Genomic DNA, 11296 nt, shown 5'->3' with positions numbered 1-11296 from the left:
CACACCTATTACTCATCATGTACTCATCTTACATAAAACGATATACTGCAAATAAGAATATTTATACAAACTCAAATAACTTCAAATCACAACGTGAATAGCAAATCATAAATATAACGTGATGCATATTTTCATTCCGCGCACGCGTATTAATAAAAGCAATGAAATTTAATTTAATTATTATCTAGATAACATCAATTCTGTTTAGCAAAGTGGCTCATTTAGCATCTTCAAGCAAGAATAACGCGCAATTGTTTAGCGTCAATTAAATTATGGCAGCTTCAATAGTTTTGGAACAAATAAACATTAAATTTCTCCCAGCACGCGAAATGTGAGTCATAGTCTAATCTGTTCCTGATCTACTCTTTTAATCACTTAGGAATTTTAGTGATACAGTTCACTGTTTAGGATGGCATTCGTATGGTATGTCAGCTGGTGGAGTTCAAACAATAGTTATTAATTAGTCGTTATGATAAAATAATCAGTTGTGATAGAAATAAAAAGATAACATGTTTATCGGTGAATGTAAATATATTATGATTGATAAGTTACTTGCTTGAATGCTACCTCAAACCGAAGGAATTTTTAATAAGGTAATTTGTAATTGACATTTTTGTAAATAATTGTAATTAATATATATTATTTTAGAAATGAATCCCTACATTATTGAATCCGATTTACAATACGAAGTCGTTGACAACGATACTTGCTTGAATAGAAAACATAATAGTTCTATTATCATTACTAATGTTTATGAAGGAATACCAGAAACACTTATTGTTAATCTAATATCATGGGCTAGCTTAATTTTACTGTTTGCATTACTAAGAAATCGAGCTTGGGACTACGGTCGCTTAGCATTAGTGCATAATGAAAAGTGGACTCAGTTATTTTATAAAAGTACTGATGATGCCGTAAGTGTAGATGAAGCAACCCAAGAATCGTCGTTAATGTCAGACTCCAGATGTTGTTCTTGGTTTCCTTCAATATTTAAAATTAATAAACACCGTTTGATAGATCGTGCAGGGCCAGATGCAGCACATTATTTATCTTTTCAACAACATTTGTTACTACTAAAAGTTATCATCACCATTTTATCTTTGTGTGTTATTCTTCCTATTAATTTTCAAGGAAATTTACAAGGGAGTGTTTATACTTTTGGACATACAACTCTTAGTAATTTAGAGCCTACTTCAAACTGGCTTTGGATGCATGTAATTTGTTCTTTTGCCTTGGTACCTTTGACAGTATTAGTTATGAGGCAAACATCCAGTCGAATTCCAACAACAACAATACTATCCAGTAGGACAGTAATGGTTACTCAGATTTCTAAAGGCCATAGAAATCCTGAAGAAGTTAGGAGCTACTTTTTAGTCCGGTTTCCAAATATAGGCATAAAAGATGTCCAATTTGCTTATAGAATAAAAGATTTAACCAATTTAGAGCATCAGAGGGAAGCAGCACGCCAAGCAAGAATATACTGTGAAATGAATAACAGAGAAATTATTAAGGTGCAACCATATGGTTGTTATTTTTGTTGTCCATGTAAAAGCAAGAATGCTTTGGAATATTATATAGAAGAAGAATCAAGGTTAAATGCTTTAGTTTCACAAAAAAGGCATCAGGCACTTCATCAGCCTCTTGGCATAGCATTTGTAACTCTTGAAACAGCTGAAGAAGCTGAAGCTGTTCTTCATACGTTTGTTCCTGGAACACGCTTTCATTGGAATATTACAAATGCACCAACTCCCTCAGACATTATTTGGGAAAATCTTCAAGTTTCAGCCAGGAATTGGTATTCCAAAGCAATTATTATTAATGTTATACTTTTTCTTGTTCTGTTCTTCTTAACAACACCTGCTTATGTAGTTAATCTTATAACTACTATAACTCAGCAAAGAGATTTAATGAAAAAGGTCAGTCCAGTGATATCTGAATTTCTTCCTACTCTTCTAATGTTATTTATGGCTGCTATAATGCCTGTAATTGTTGCTTATTCAGATCAGTGGATGTCCCATTGGACAAAATCCAAACAAAATCTTGCTACCATGCAAAAAACATTTTTTTTCTTATTATTTATGGTTTTAATTCTACCATCATTAGGTTTAACTAGTGCACAAGCATTGGTAGAATGGTCAGTTTCAGAAAACCGTACTTATCGTTGGGAATGTGTTTTTTTGCCTGATAAAGGTGCATTTTTTGTAAATTATGTAATTACATCTTCATTAATTGGAACAGCGCTTGAGTTGTTACGTTTTCCAGAATTAGCCATGTATGTATGGCGTTTACTTCTTGCTAAGTCCCCCGCAGAAAAAATTAGTATCCAGAAAAATATACTAGCTGAATTTCCGTACGGAATTCACTACGCATGGACGTTGCTTATTTTTACTACTAGCACTGTTTATAGCTTAACTTGCCCTCTTATAACGCCTTTTGGTTTATTGTATTTATGTTTAAAACATTTTGTTGATAAACATAATCTGTTCTATGTATATCGACCCAGTGGCATGTGTGGTGAAGGACAACAGATTCATATCTTAGCGGTTAAAAACGTTCGTGTCGCTGTATTGCTACTTCAAGCAATTATGGCGACTTTTGCATTTATTAGGGGTGGTTTAGGAGCCCTGTCAATCGTTACAATGTTAGGATTTGTTTCAACATGTAGTTTCTTCTTTTTGTTGGGTCCTTTTCCATCTTGTCGTCCTGTTGCAACGGTAATTAACAACATGCCGGAAATACAAGACAATTACGTTGCGCCAGTTTTAATCAGTTCTGAAAAAGCATCAAAAGAAGAAACTATTTCTTTTTCTCCTTGCTATGGTTCTTCAAATTCGAACGAAATCGTTCCAGTGGCTGCTATTAATCCTACTCTAACAAATGTTATTTAATTGCATTTTTATTGTTATTCATGTATAACCCTCCCATTTCATTTAACATTCGGCTGTGAAAGTAAGACAAATTGATATATTTATATTAACGATTATTAATTGTAATAACATTGCAATTTGTTACAAAGTTATTTAAATTTTTTATTTTTAAACAAATATGAATCCTGTTCAATAATTCTATGTAAATGGGAAATGTTTTAGATGGTAACATTTATTAGTTGTACTACACGATTGTTTATTTGTTTCAGAATTGTCGTAAAACGTTATTTACAACTTTTACAAAATGCACTATCATGTCCAAATTGTCATTCTAATTTTAATAAATCGTAGTAAGATGTATACAATCACCACTTTATTAGTGAGATATCTTTTCTTTTAGTACGTACATGAAAAGTGTTTGATTTGTAAAGTAAACAACTTAATACTAAAATTGATGTACTTATAATTTTATAGCTGATCGTTAGTTAAATCTCAATTTGTTTATTTTTTAAAATAAAGTACATTAGCGCTCCTAAATATTTCTTATCTTTTAATATTTACATATTGGTGATGATACAGTATGAGCCTTCATTGTAATTATTTGTATATATATCAAGGTTGACCAGTTTTAATGACATCAATTTTTGTCTGTATTAGAGTTTATATGAGCATAAAAACCATATATTTTGCGAAAAAGTATAAAAAATAACCGTTATAATAATGGACATAGCTTAATGAATTTATATTTCTTAGCCTGTGCAAATGATTTCTATCATCTCATTTTTTTTGTTAGTCTGTATATAGTATTTGAAGTAATATTAATGTAATTTAAATATGCTTCTTGACAATTACTTCAAACTTTCTGTAACAAATGATACGTTTTCTATAGATTACTTTTAACCCTATGTTATTTTATTTATATATGTTTAACATAAAATGCTTATTAATTTCAATATTCTTGTTGACTTATTGATTTTTCCCCTACCCTAGGACCTTAGCATATTATAGTAGATACATTTTATATAACTAATTTATTAGTGTTCCCGATTTGGGCTTGATGGCCGCAGTCTATGATTGATTTCCCTTTTTCATTGACAATACAATAAAGTCGTTTATCCGACGTTTCGTCAACTACTGCAGTTAGCGATTGTACTGAGACGAACAATTTTACACTTGTCAAGTTCATTGTATAACTTCTGAAGAAGCCAAAATTTGGTTGGTTAAAAATTGTCGAGTGTAATAAAAATTTGTTGTAATATCTCCATTTTATTTGTTTTTTTTTTAATGAGATTTGTCTTTTAAGACAATATGAATTTAGTCATAATAATCGTAATAAATATAAATATAATCAATAAAGAAAAAAATTATACAATTAACACAATTTATTCAGTTATGATATTTCATTAGAAAACATTAACTAATTTATATATAATACAGCGTATTTAGCAAATAAAATGAAACGTTTAATTTTATTTTCAATGATTAATAAATTTCAAACCAACGGTTTCTTTACCCACTTCAGAAACTTGACAAATTTTGCATGTAATACCTTTAAATTGTGGAGAATAACTAGCACCGCATAAAGGACACGTTTCTTCTGGTCTTCCTCTATAAATTACCTTGAAAGTAACTGCACATAAATTAAATGGATTATGCTCATCATAAAGTAATTGTAGATCGTCTGCAGGATTTGTATCACAGGCTTGAAGAATTTTCCTAGCTTGTTGTGCTACTTCAGGCTTTGGACCAAGTTCTAAAAGACGTTTCGCAAAGGAAGTTGCGGTTTTGAAATTTTTTAATTTGAAGAACATATTCAGGGCAGTTCTTAATGTAAGAATTTGATGTATAGGTTGAAGATTACAATGAGTAAAATAAGCAGCCATTTCGCATTGTCGTTTTTGCTCTTCAGGAGTCACTTTTGGCAAACTTCTTCGAAGCGTTTCCATTTTCAATCCAACAATATACTCTCGGCATATTTTTATAAGCTGATGAGCTTCGGTAAGTTCTTGTTTAGAATCAACAATTACAAGTGTTACTTGAAGAAGAAGAAATTGAAATTTATCAATTGCTTCTGTAAATTTACCGCTAGTTGTCAGTTGATAACAAACTTGAAGTTGTTGAACCAAATCAACTAATTTAAACCCTTGTAGAGGTAGACCATTTTTCAGTGGTGCATCTTTCCAATTTCGTTGAGGATAGGTAAATAAAGACGGAACGTTTTGTTGCCATGTAGAAATTAGGCGTGAACTACTGTAAACTGCCATGAACAGCTGCTGATAAGGTTTGAAGTTAACAACTGCAGCCTGTTAAAAATAAACAAGATACATAATTTTTCTTTTGATATAAGGAAAAAAATAATACTTGAGTGTGAAGAAGGCGACAAGCTGACTCAAAAGAGCCGACGGCAATATGATCAACAGGCAATTGAGAATTTTTTGTCCAAAGAGAAGCAGCTGAAGGTCCGGGAGGGGGCAAATGAACAAAACTAGCGCTATTCGTTGTCTCATCTTGTGTGGGACCTAAATCTGGTATTTCTAAATCAGCATCTTCAACGTCCCATCCACCTTCATCATCTGCAGTCTAAAAAATAAAAATTTTATAACACAATTTTAGTTACATCAACAATATACCCACTTCTTTCTTTTTCTTTTGCTCTTTCTGTGCCTCAGCATCCAACGACTCTTCATCTTCATCTACCCAGCCACCTTCTACATCTGCATATGTATCCAAATCAGGATCTATAGCTAAAGTAGGTCCAACCGATGACGTTTTGGTAAGGGCAGCGGTTTCAAAAAAGCCCTAATAAATAAAAAAATTGCATATAGTACATCTCTAATAAACATAATAAATGATTACCTAACAGTCAACGTATCCTATTATTAACACAATCCAAATTACAAGGTTAAAATAAAAAAATTAGTATAGTCCTGAAAGATATCTTATAACTACATTATTTTTAATTTTTCATTTCTTCTTAGTTTGGATATGAATAAGCAAGCAATTTAACCTTTACCGACTTAGATTCTTTGCTTATTCATCATTTTTAATTATTTTAACAAATCGTCAGAAGAAATGTTAGTGAACTTTTGCAATACATTTTTAAAGTTAAGACAGTTTTATTTTAAATTATTTTTTCATTCAATTAAACAAACCAATTAATACTATTGAATTAAAGAAATAGGTATGGCTTACCCTGCTAACAGTAAGTAATGGCCAGTTAGATTCAGCTTGTTGAATAGGTGGAGGAGCCTTTAAAAATTTGGCATTAGGATTAATTTCGGCTAATTTAGTATCGCCCAACTCATCAACAAGAGTTTTCTGAATTTCTTCTGCTTCATTGTGAAGACCATGAGTTACAGCAGTCAAATATGCAAGAGAATTCAGATTAGAATTTTTGAGAATTCTAATTCGTTCTTCCAAATCTCCCAATAAAAGAGCACCATGATACTGAGCCGATTTCTCTTTGCGTATTTCTGCAATTTTCATCATTTTTCGTAGTTTATCAAGATTACCAGTAATTAAATATAAGAAAGATAATTTTTCAAAACTTTTTGTTCTCTGATAACACATTTCAACTATCTGATGATTTCCTTGCATAAGAGCTGCTTGAGCTAAACGATCCCAGCATGTTTTATCGTTCAAAGCTTTAGCAGCTTCAAGAGCAGTTTCAATGTTACCACATTCCAGAGCAAGAGTAAAACGAGTTTTGTCGTCCTTTACGAAGTGTAAAGCCACTTCGGGATATCCTTTTTGCTCCAAGTATGATATAATAGCTTGACCCACAAGCCTAGCATTTCTTACCATGTACAGAACTTCTTCATATTTGTGATGAATCAGAGCAAGTTTAAACTTAAATTCTGTTGGATCGATTGTCAGAACACTAGTTCTGCATTCTCTGTCTAAGCAAAATACTTGATTACCCTTTACTCGAGTTATGTATATTGGTAAATCTAAAGTACGAATAATGCCATGGTCACTAAAAGACATGGTGCATAATTAAATTTGGTACAATATATTAGCTATCACTTTTCTTACCCGTTCGTAACTGTATATTTAATGTGATTACTTGTTGTATAAATAAATACTCCAGAATCATCCCAAGCTCCAGACTTAACACGGGTACTTTCATGAACTGAACATAACTGATCCAGTTTCTTATTACAAATAGTTACAGAATGCTTTGCCAAAAGTGCTAAATGACTCATATCAGCAGACCATACTACATAGCGGCATTTCGACAGTTTAACTAAAATCAATCGTTCATAAACAATAAATTTAAAAATACATGTTTTTTGAAGACGGATTTTTTTTTCCATTAATGAAAACCATTAAACATTAACAATAATTTTTTTCTACATTTAGATTAAAGCAAAACTAGACTATATTTAGATCAGTATTTATATCTGTTATCAAATAAGTATTGTAAGAATTGACCATTACATTTAATATTGCTTAAACCACTTTAAGCTCTTGCAAAATTGTTGCTAAACTTTTTGTATAGGGCAAATGCCGGTTAATTTAAATAAAATAATTAAAAAGTGGGATGTTATTACAGTGTAAATTATTTATGTTATTAAAGATTAAATTTCATACATATTATGTTTACCTTGTGCAAGAGTTCTCTTTTGTTGAACATCAAATAAAGTAATATGTTCTGGATCACGCAATAAGAGCATTCCTGTTCCAGCATAGTAAATTTCATCACAAGGCGGAACTTGTACCTTTTTCGTAACTTCATTCTTCAAATTCTTGATTATTAGCTATTAAAAGAATTCAGTTATTATTTAAATAAAAGACTGGAAGTCTTTTTACAATAAAGTACTATAAAATACGTTGTCACCCCCTTAAAGAAAGGGGTATTACTATAAAGCATTGCAATGTTTTTTCTTAACATTATGCAAAAATATCAATATGTTCATTAAATACCTGATAAGATCTATCCAAAACTGCAAATCTATTTCTTGCCACCCAGAGTGCTGTTATACCTGATGACCTTTTACTTTCTGCTTCTGGAACTTGACTAGTTATTTCACGTTCTTGATCTCTAGGTATCATACATAGATCATAAGTGCTATTATCCAAATTGGTAGTACGAACACAGAGCAATACAGCATTTTCTGCTGGATTAAAAGACATGGAATATGGTGCAGTTCTTCCACTACCACGAATTTGAATAACAGGAACATCTTTTGAAGTGGTAAAATCTAACTTTCTCAGAAATCTGTCTTTTACATAATACAAAAAGTTTCCATGAACTGTGTAAGCAGGTCGTTCTCTTTCCAACTGAAAAGAAATATGGAAATTATAAAATTTTAATGAAATAAGAAATACTGTAATTGTTATTACTCAAAACCGAAAAGTAATAAGTAAATTGTTTGGGGTCAGTACTGACACTGTAATAAATTGCAGAATGTTATAGGGGTTCCCATTTTCTACCTACTTTCCTTATTTCTCCCTGATACTTATCAACGATCATTGAGTAGGTACAGTAATGAGTAAAAACAGATGAGGCAGTTCTTAAAACATGTTTGTATGTCTATCCAAAACTGTTAAGTGCTTCAATACAAGTTAGTAAATAATAAAAATGTAGTCAACTACCTTAAAAATTATCATTCCAGTGTCATGGCCAGCAGCAAATAGGTTTAATGAAGGATGTGATGTTAAAACCCAAAATCGTTCATGTTCTCTACGAAATGTATGTAGACAAGTACGTTTCGTCATATCCCAAACACGTATACTTTTATCCTCGCTGTTAGACAAAATCAGTTCTTGCCTGGGATGAAAAAGAACACATGATACATTGTTATAATGTCCACGACAAGTATCTACTTCCCAGGCCTGAAATTTACATCAGATGAGTAATTATTATAGCTTCATATGTTATAAGAAACAACCTTTGAATCATTCATTCTCCACAATTTAATCTGTCTATCATCTGCCCCAGAAACTATCAATGGCAAAGTAGGGTGAAAGCAGGCCCAATTTACACCACGATCATGACCTTCTAAAACAATTTTAACAACAGCATCTGCTTGTCCAAATAAATCAGTAGTGCCTGGATTTTTTAAATGTTCATCTAAACCGCCTGGACCAGGAGCAACATTCTTCTTACGTAGGCCTGATATATCCCAAACACGAACAGTTTGGTCAAGAGAAGCAGAAACAAGTAAATCCTCATTTGGATGGAACATTGCACACATGACATAGTGGTTATGCCCAGTTAGTACACAGATACAGGTTCGACTTTGCCAATTCCAAATACGGATTGTTTGGTCATCAGATGCAGACACAATCCACGGATATTCATGATGGAACATTGTTGTTCTTATATAATCCAAATGACCAAGTAATGTAAAGATACAACGCTTCTGCTTATAATTCCATACCTACATCAGAAATAAAAACTACACTACTTTTTATACTATATAAATTCATCTACATTTTCACTTCTTCACACTACCCCCAGTCGCTTGCAATTGTACAATTGATAAATTATTGCATACCTTAATTTTGTAATCATCACCACCAGAAACGAAAAGAGGTTGCTGGTTGTGAAAGCAAATTCCCCTGACAGGTCCATCATGTTCATCAAATTTTTCTAGCAATGTGCACATACGGTAATCCCATAATTGAATAGTCCCATTATGCAAACTAAAAATGTTTTAAAAACTTCAACTTGTTAATAAATTACACATGAATGAATAAATTAACCAATCCTTCATAGAATGTTTAAATGTGTTATTACCTTGCCAATATCCATGGACGTTTTGGATGAAACGAAAGCCCTTTAACTCGAGCAGACTTTGTTTCAAATTTTGTTAACATCTATAAAATAGAAATAAGATCAAAATATAACTATTAAAAATAAAAACTTACTGCTTTTTAATTACACACTTAAAATAAAAGTTCGCGAAATTGAGGTTACATTAACAATACCCGATAAATGCCCATACAAGAACTTTAACTTTTCTACGAATTATTTTAATACAAAATCACTGCGTATTATTTAATTTCAAAGTTTTTTAAATTATTTTGAATTACTGTGTATAGTTGACGTGGACTATTTGTAGATTTATATTATGACTATGATTTCCATAGACAAGAAATTATCTATAGAGGTGATTTCTGTCATACATTAAATTACTGTTATATGAACATTCGGCTAAGTTCGTTTTCACTTCTTCTCAATTCTCAATAGACACCAATGGTATAGTCCATGTGTACGTCGTAGATAATAGTTACTCAAGCTGTTTACCGTTTATTTCACTGGTTACTCCTTACCTATGGTCAGCGGTCAAAAAATATTATTATTACATCGAAAATTCTAGGTTTATCTATGAATCATTCTATGAACATAAGAACATTAAAAATTCATAAGCTCTATTAATTAATTTCGACTGTGAGCAACTGTGAGTCTTTGTTTATTATGTGCAAAATGTGTTGCTAGTTAACCGTCTGTACTTGTATACCTTTTGTATTAAAGTTATAGGGTCATATAAGGGTAATATATCTAATCAGTATTTCAACATCTGTATTAATTATTCGTTGTGGCTATAATGAGTGAGGAAAAGTCTGAGCAAGAACAAACACCGGAGGTACCTTTGTTTTTATTAAGAAAAAAAATACAAATAATAATTTTTTGAAACAAAATTACGTTTTAGTTAAGTGCCCACCAACTAGAAAAACTGGAAGAACAGAAACTTAGGTCCAAATATCCTGGAGGTCTTGGAACTTCAAACCCTGATCGAAGCCTGGGAGGGCACTCAGCATTTTTACAAAAGCGACTTGCCAAGGGAGTGAGTAGTCACGTGAAAATGTACATGAACGTATCTTTATCAAGATATATTTTCAGCAAAAATTTTTTGATTCAGGAGACTACCAAATGGCCAAACAAAAAATGGGTAACATTAATAAACCTCAGTTGAAAGTAGCAGTTCCAGTTAATCCTTATGCAACTGGAGATGCAATACCTACTCCAGAAACAGTCCCCATTCGTAAAACTTCTATAATTCAGCAAACAAAGTTTACACCTAATGTTGGTTAATTCGAATACCCTTTAATTTTAATGTTTTGTTTTTTGAGTGAAGTGATTTATAAAATAGTTGATACATGCTATTTTGTGTGGTAATTCTGCATAAGTTGTCTTGTATAAATTAAATTTCAATATAACTAATAAATTAGCCTTTTAATGTATCTTTTTTTATTATAGTTTAAATCATTACTTATTTTATGTTTTCATTTATTTAATTCTTTATTTCAACTAAAGTACATGGAAGTACAGATACATATATACACACAATACAAAAAAACCATTGTAGATATACTATACCCCTGTAGATGTGGACAGGCCACTTATACTTGGGTCTAGTTAGCTAAATTGTGTTATATATTTTATTTAGTAAATACTAATTTTAATAATATATATTTAT

At 31.5% G+C, this 11296-nt stretch overlaps 3 protein-coding genes across 4 annotated transcripts; 2 read left to right on the top strand and 1 right to left on the bottom strand.

The window, feature by feature from the left end:
- The first annotated feature begins 237 nt into the window (after positions 1 to 237).
- On the top strand, positions 238 to 3820 carry LOC108742311 (CSC1-like protein 1). Of its 2 annotated transcripts, XM_018477481.1 has the most exons (3): positions 238 to 331; positions 389 to 593; positions 649 to 3820. In XM_018477481.1, exon 3 carries the CDS (start codon positions 651 to 653, stop codon positions 2886 to 2888), a length of 2238 nt encoding a protein of 745 aa, XP_018332983.1. In that variant the 5' UTR covers positions 238 to 331; positions 389 to 593; positions 649 to 650; the 3' UTR covers positions 2889 to 3820. The 2 variants fall into 2 exon arrangements, with proteins under 2 accessions (XP_018332983.1, XP_018332982.1); XM_018477480.1 differs by having other exon boundaries at positions 239 to 593.
- Positions 3821 to 4248: 428 nt separating this feature from the next.
- LOC108742310 (coatomer subunit alpha) lies at positions 4249 to 9959 on the bottom strand. The gene is made up of 12 exons (XM_018477479.2): positions 9744 to 9959; positions 9613 to 9692; positions 9371 to 9518; positions 8762 to 9253; positions 8466 to 8705; positions 7794 to 8150; positions 7474 to 7627; positions 6903 to 7113; positions 6060 to 6843; positions 5502 to 5666; positions 5229 to 5447; positions 4249 to 5170 (listed from the first exon to the last, which is right to left on the bottom strand). Exons 2-12 carry the CDS (start codon positions 9690 to 9692, stop codon positions 4343 to 4345), a joined length of 3678 nt encoding a protein of 1225 aa, XP_018332981.1. The 5' UTR covers positions 9744 to 9959; the 3' UTR covers positions 4249 to 4342.
- Positions 9960 to 10191: 232 nt separating this feature from the next.
- Positions 10192 to 11088, top strand: LOC108742314 (alpha-endosulfine). Its single transcript, XM_025975421.1, has 3 exons — positions 10192 to 10462; positions 10529 to 10663; positions 10720 to 11088. Exons 1-3 carry the CDS (start codon positions 10424 to 10426, stop codon positions 10909 to 10911), a joined length of 366 nt encoding a protein of 121 aa, XP_025831206.1. The 5' UTR covers positions 10192 to 10423; the 3' UTR covers positions 10912 to 11088.
- The last annotated feature ends 208 nt before the right edge of the window (positions 11089 to 11296 follow it).

The sequence above is a fragment of the Agrilus planipennis genome, unplaced genomic scaffold (genome assembly GCF_000699045.2).
Source record: "Agrilus planipennis isolate EAB-ADULT unplaced genomic scaffold, Apla_2.0 scaffold280, whole genome shotgun sequence".
Taxonomy (NCBI): domain Eukaryota; kingdom Metazoa; phylum Arthropoda; class Insecta; order Coleoptera; family Buprestidae; genus Agrilus; species Agrilus planipennis.
The sequence above is the reverse complement of the archived record's forward strand: the minus strand, read 5'-3'. Positions and strand labels throughout refer to the sequence as shown.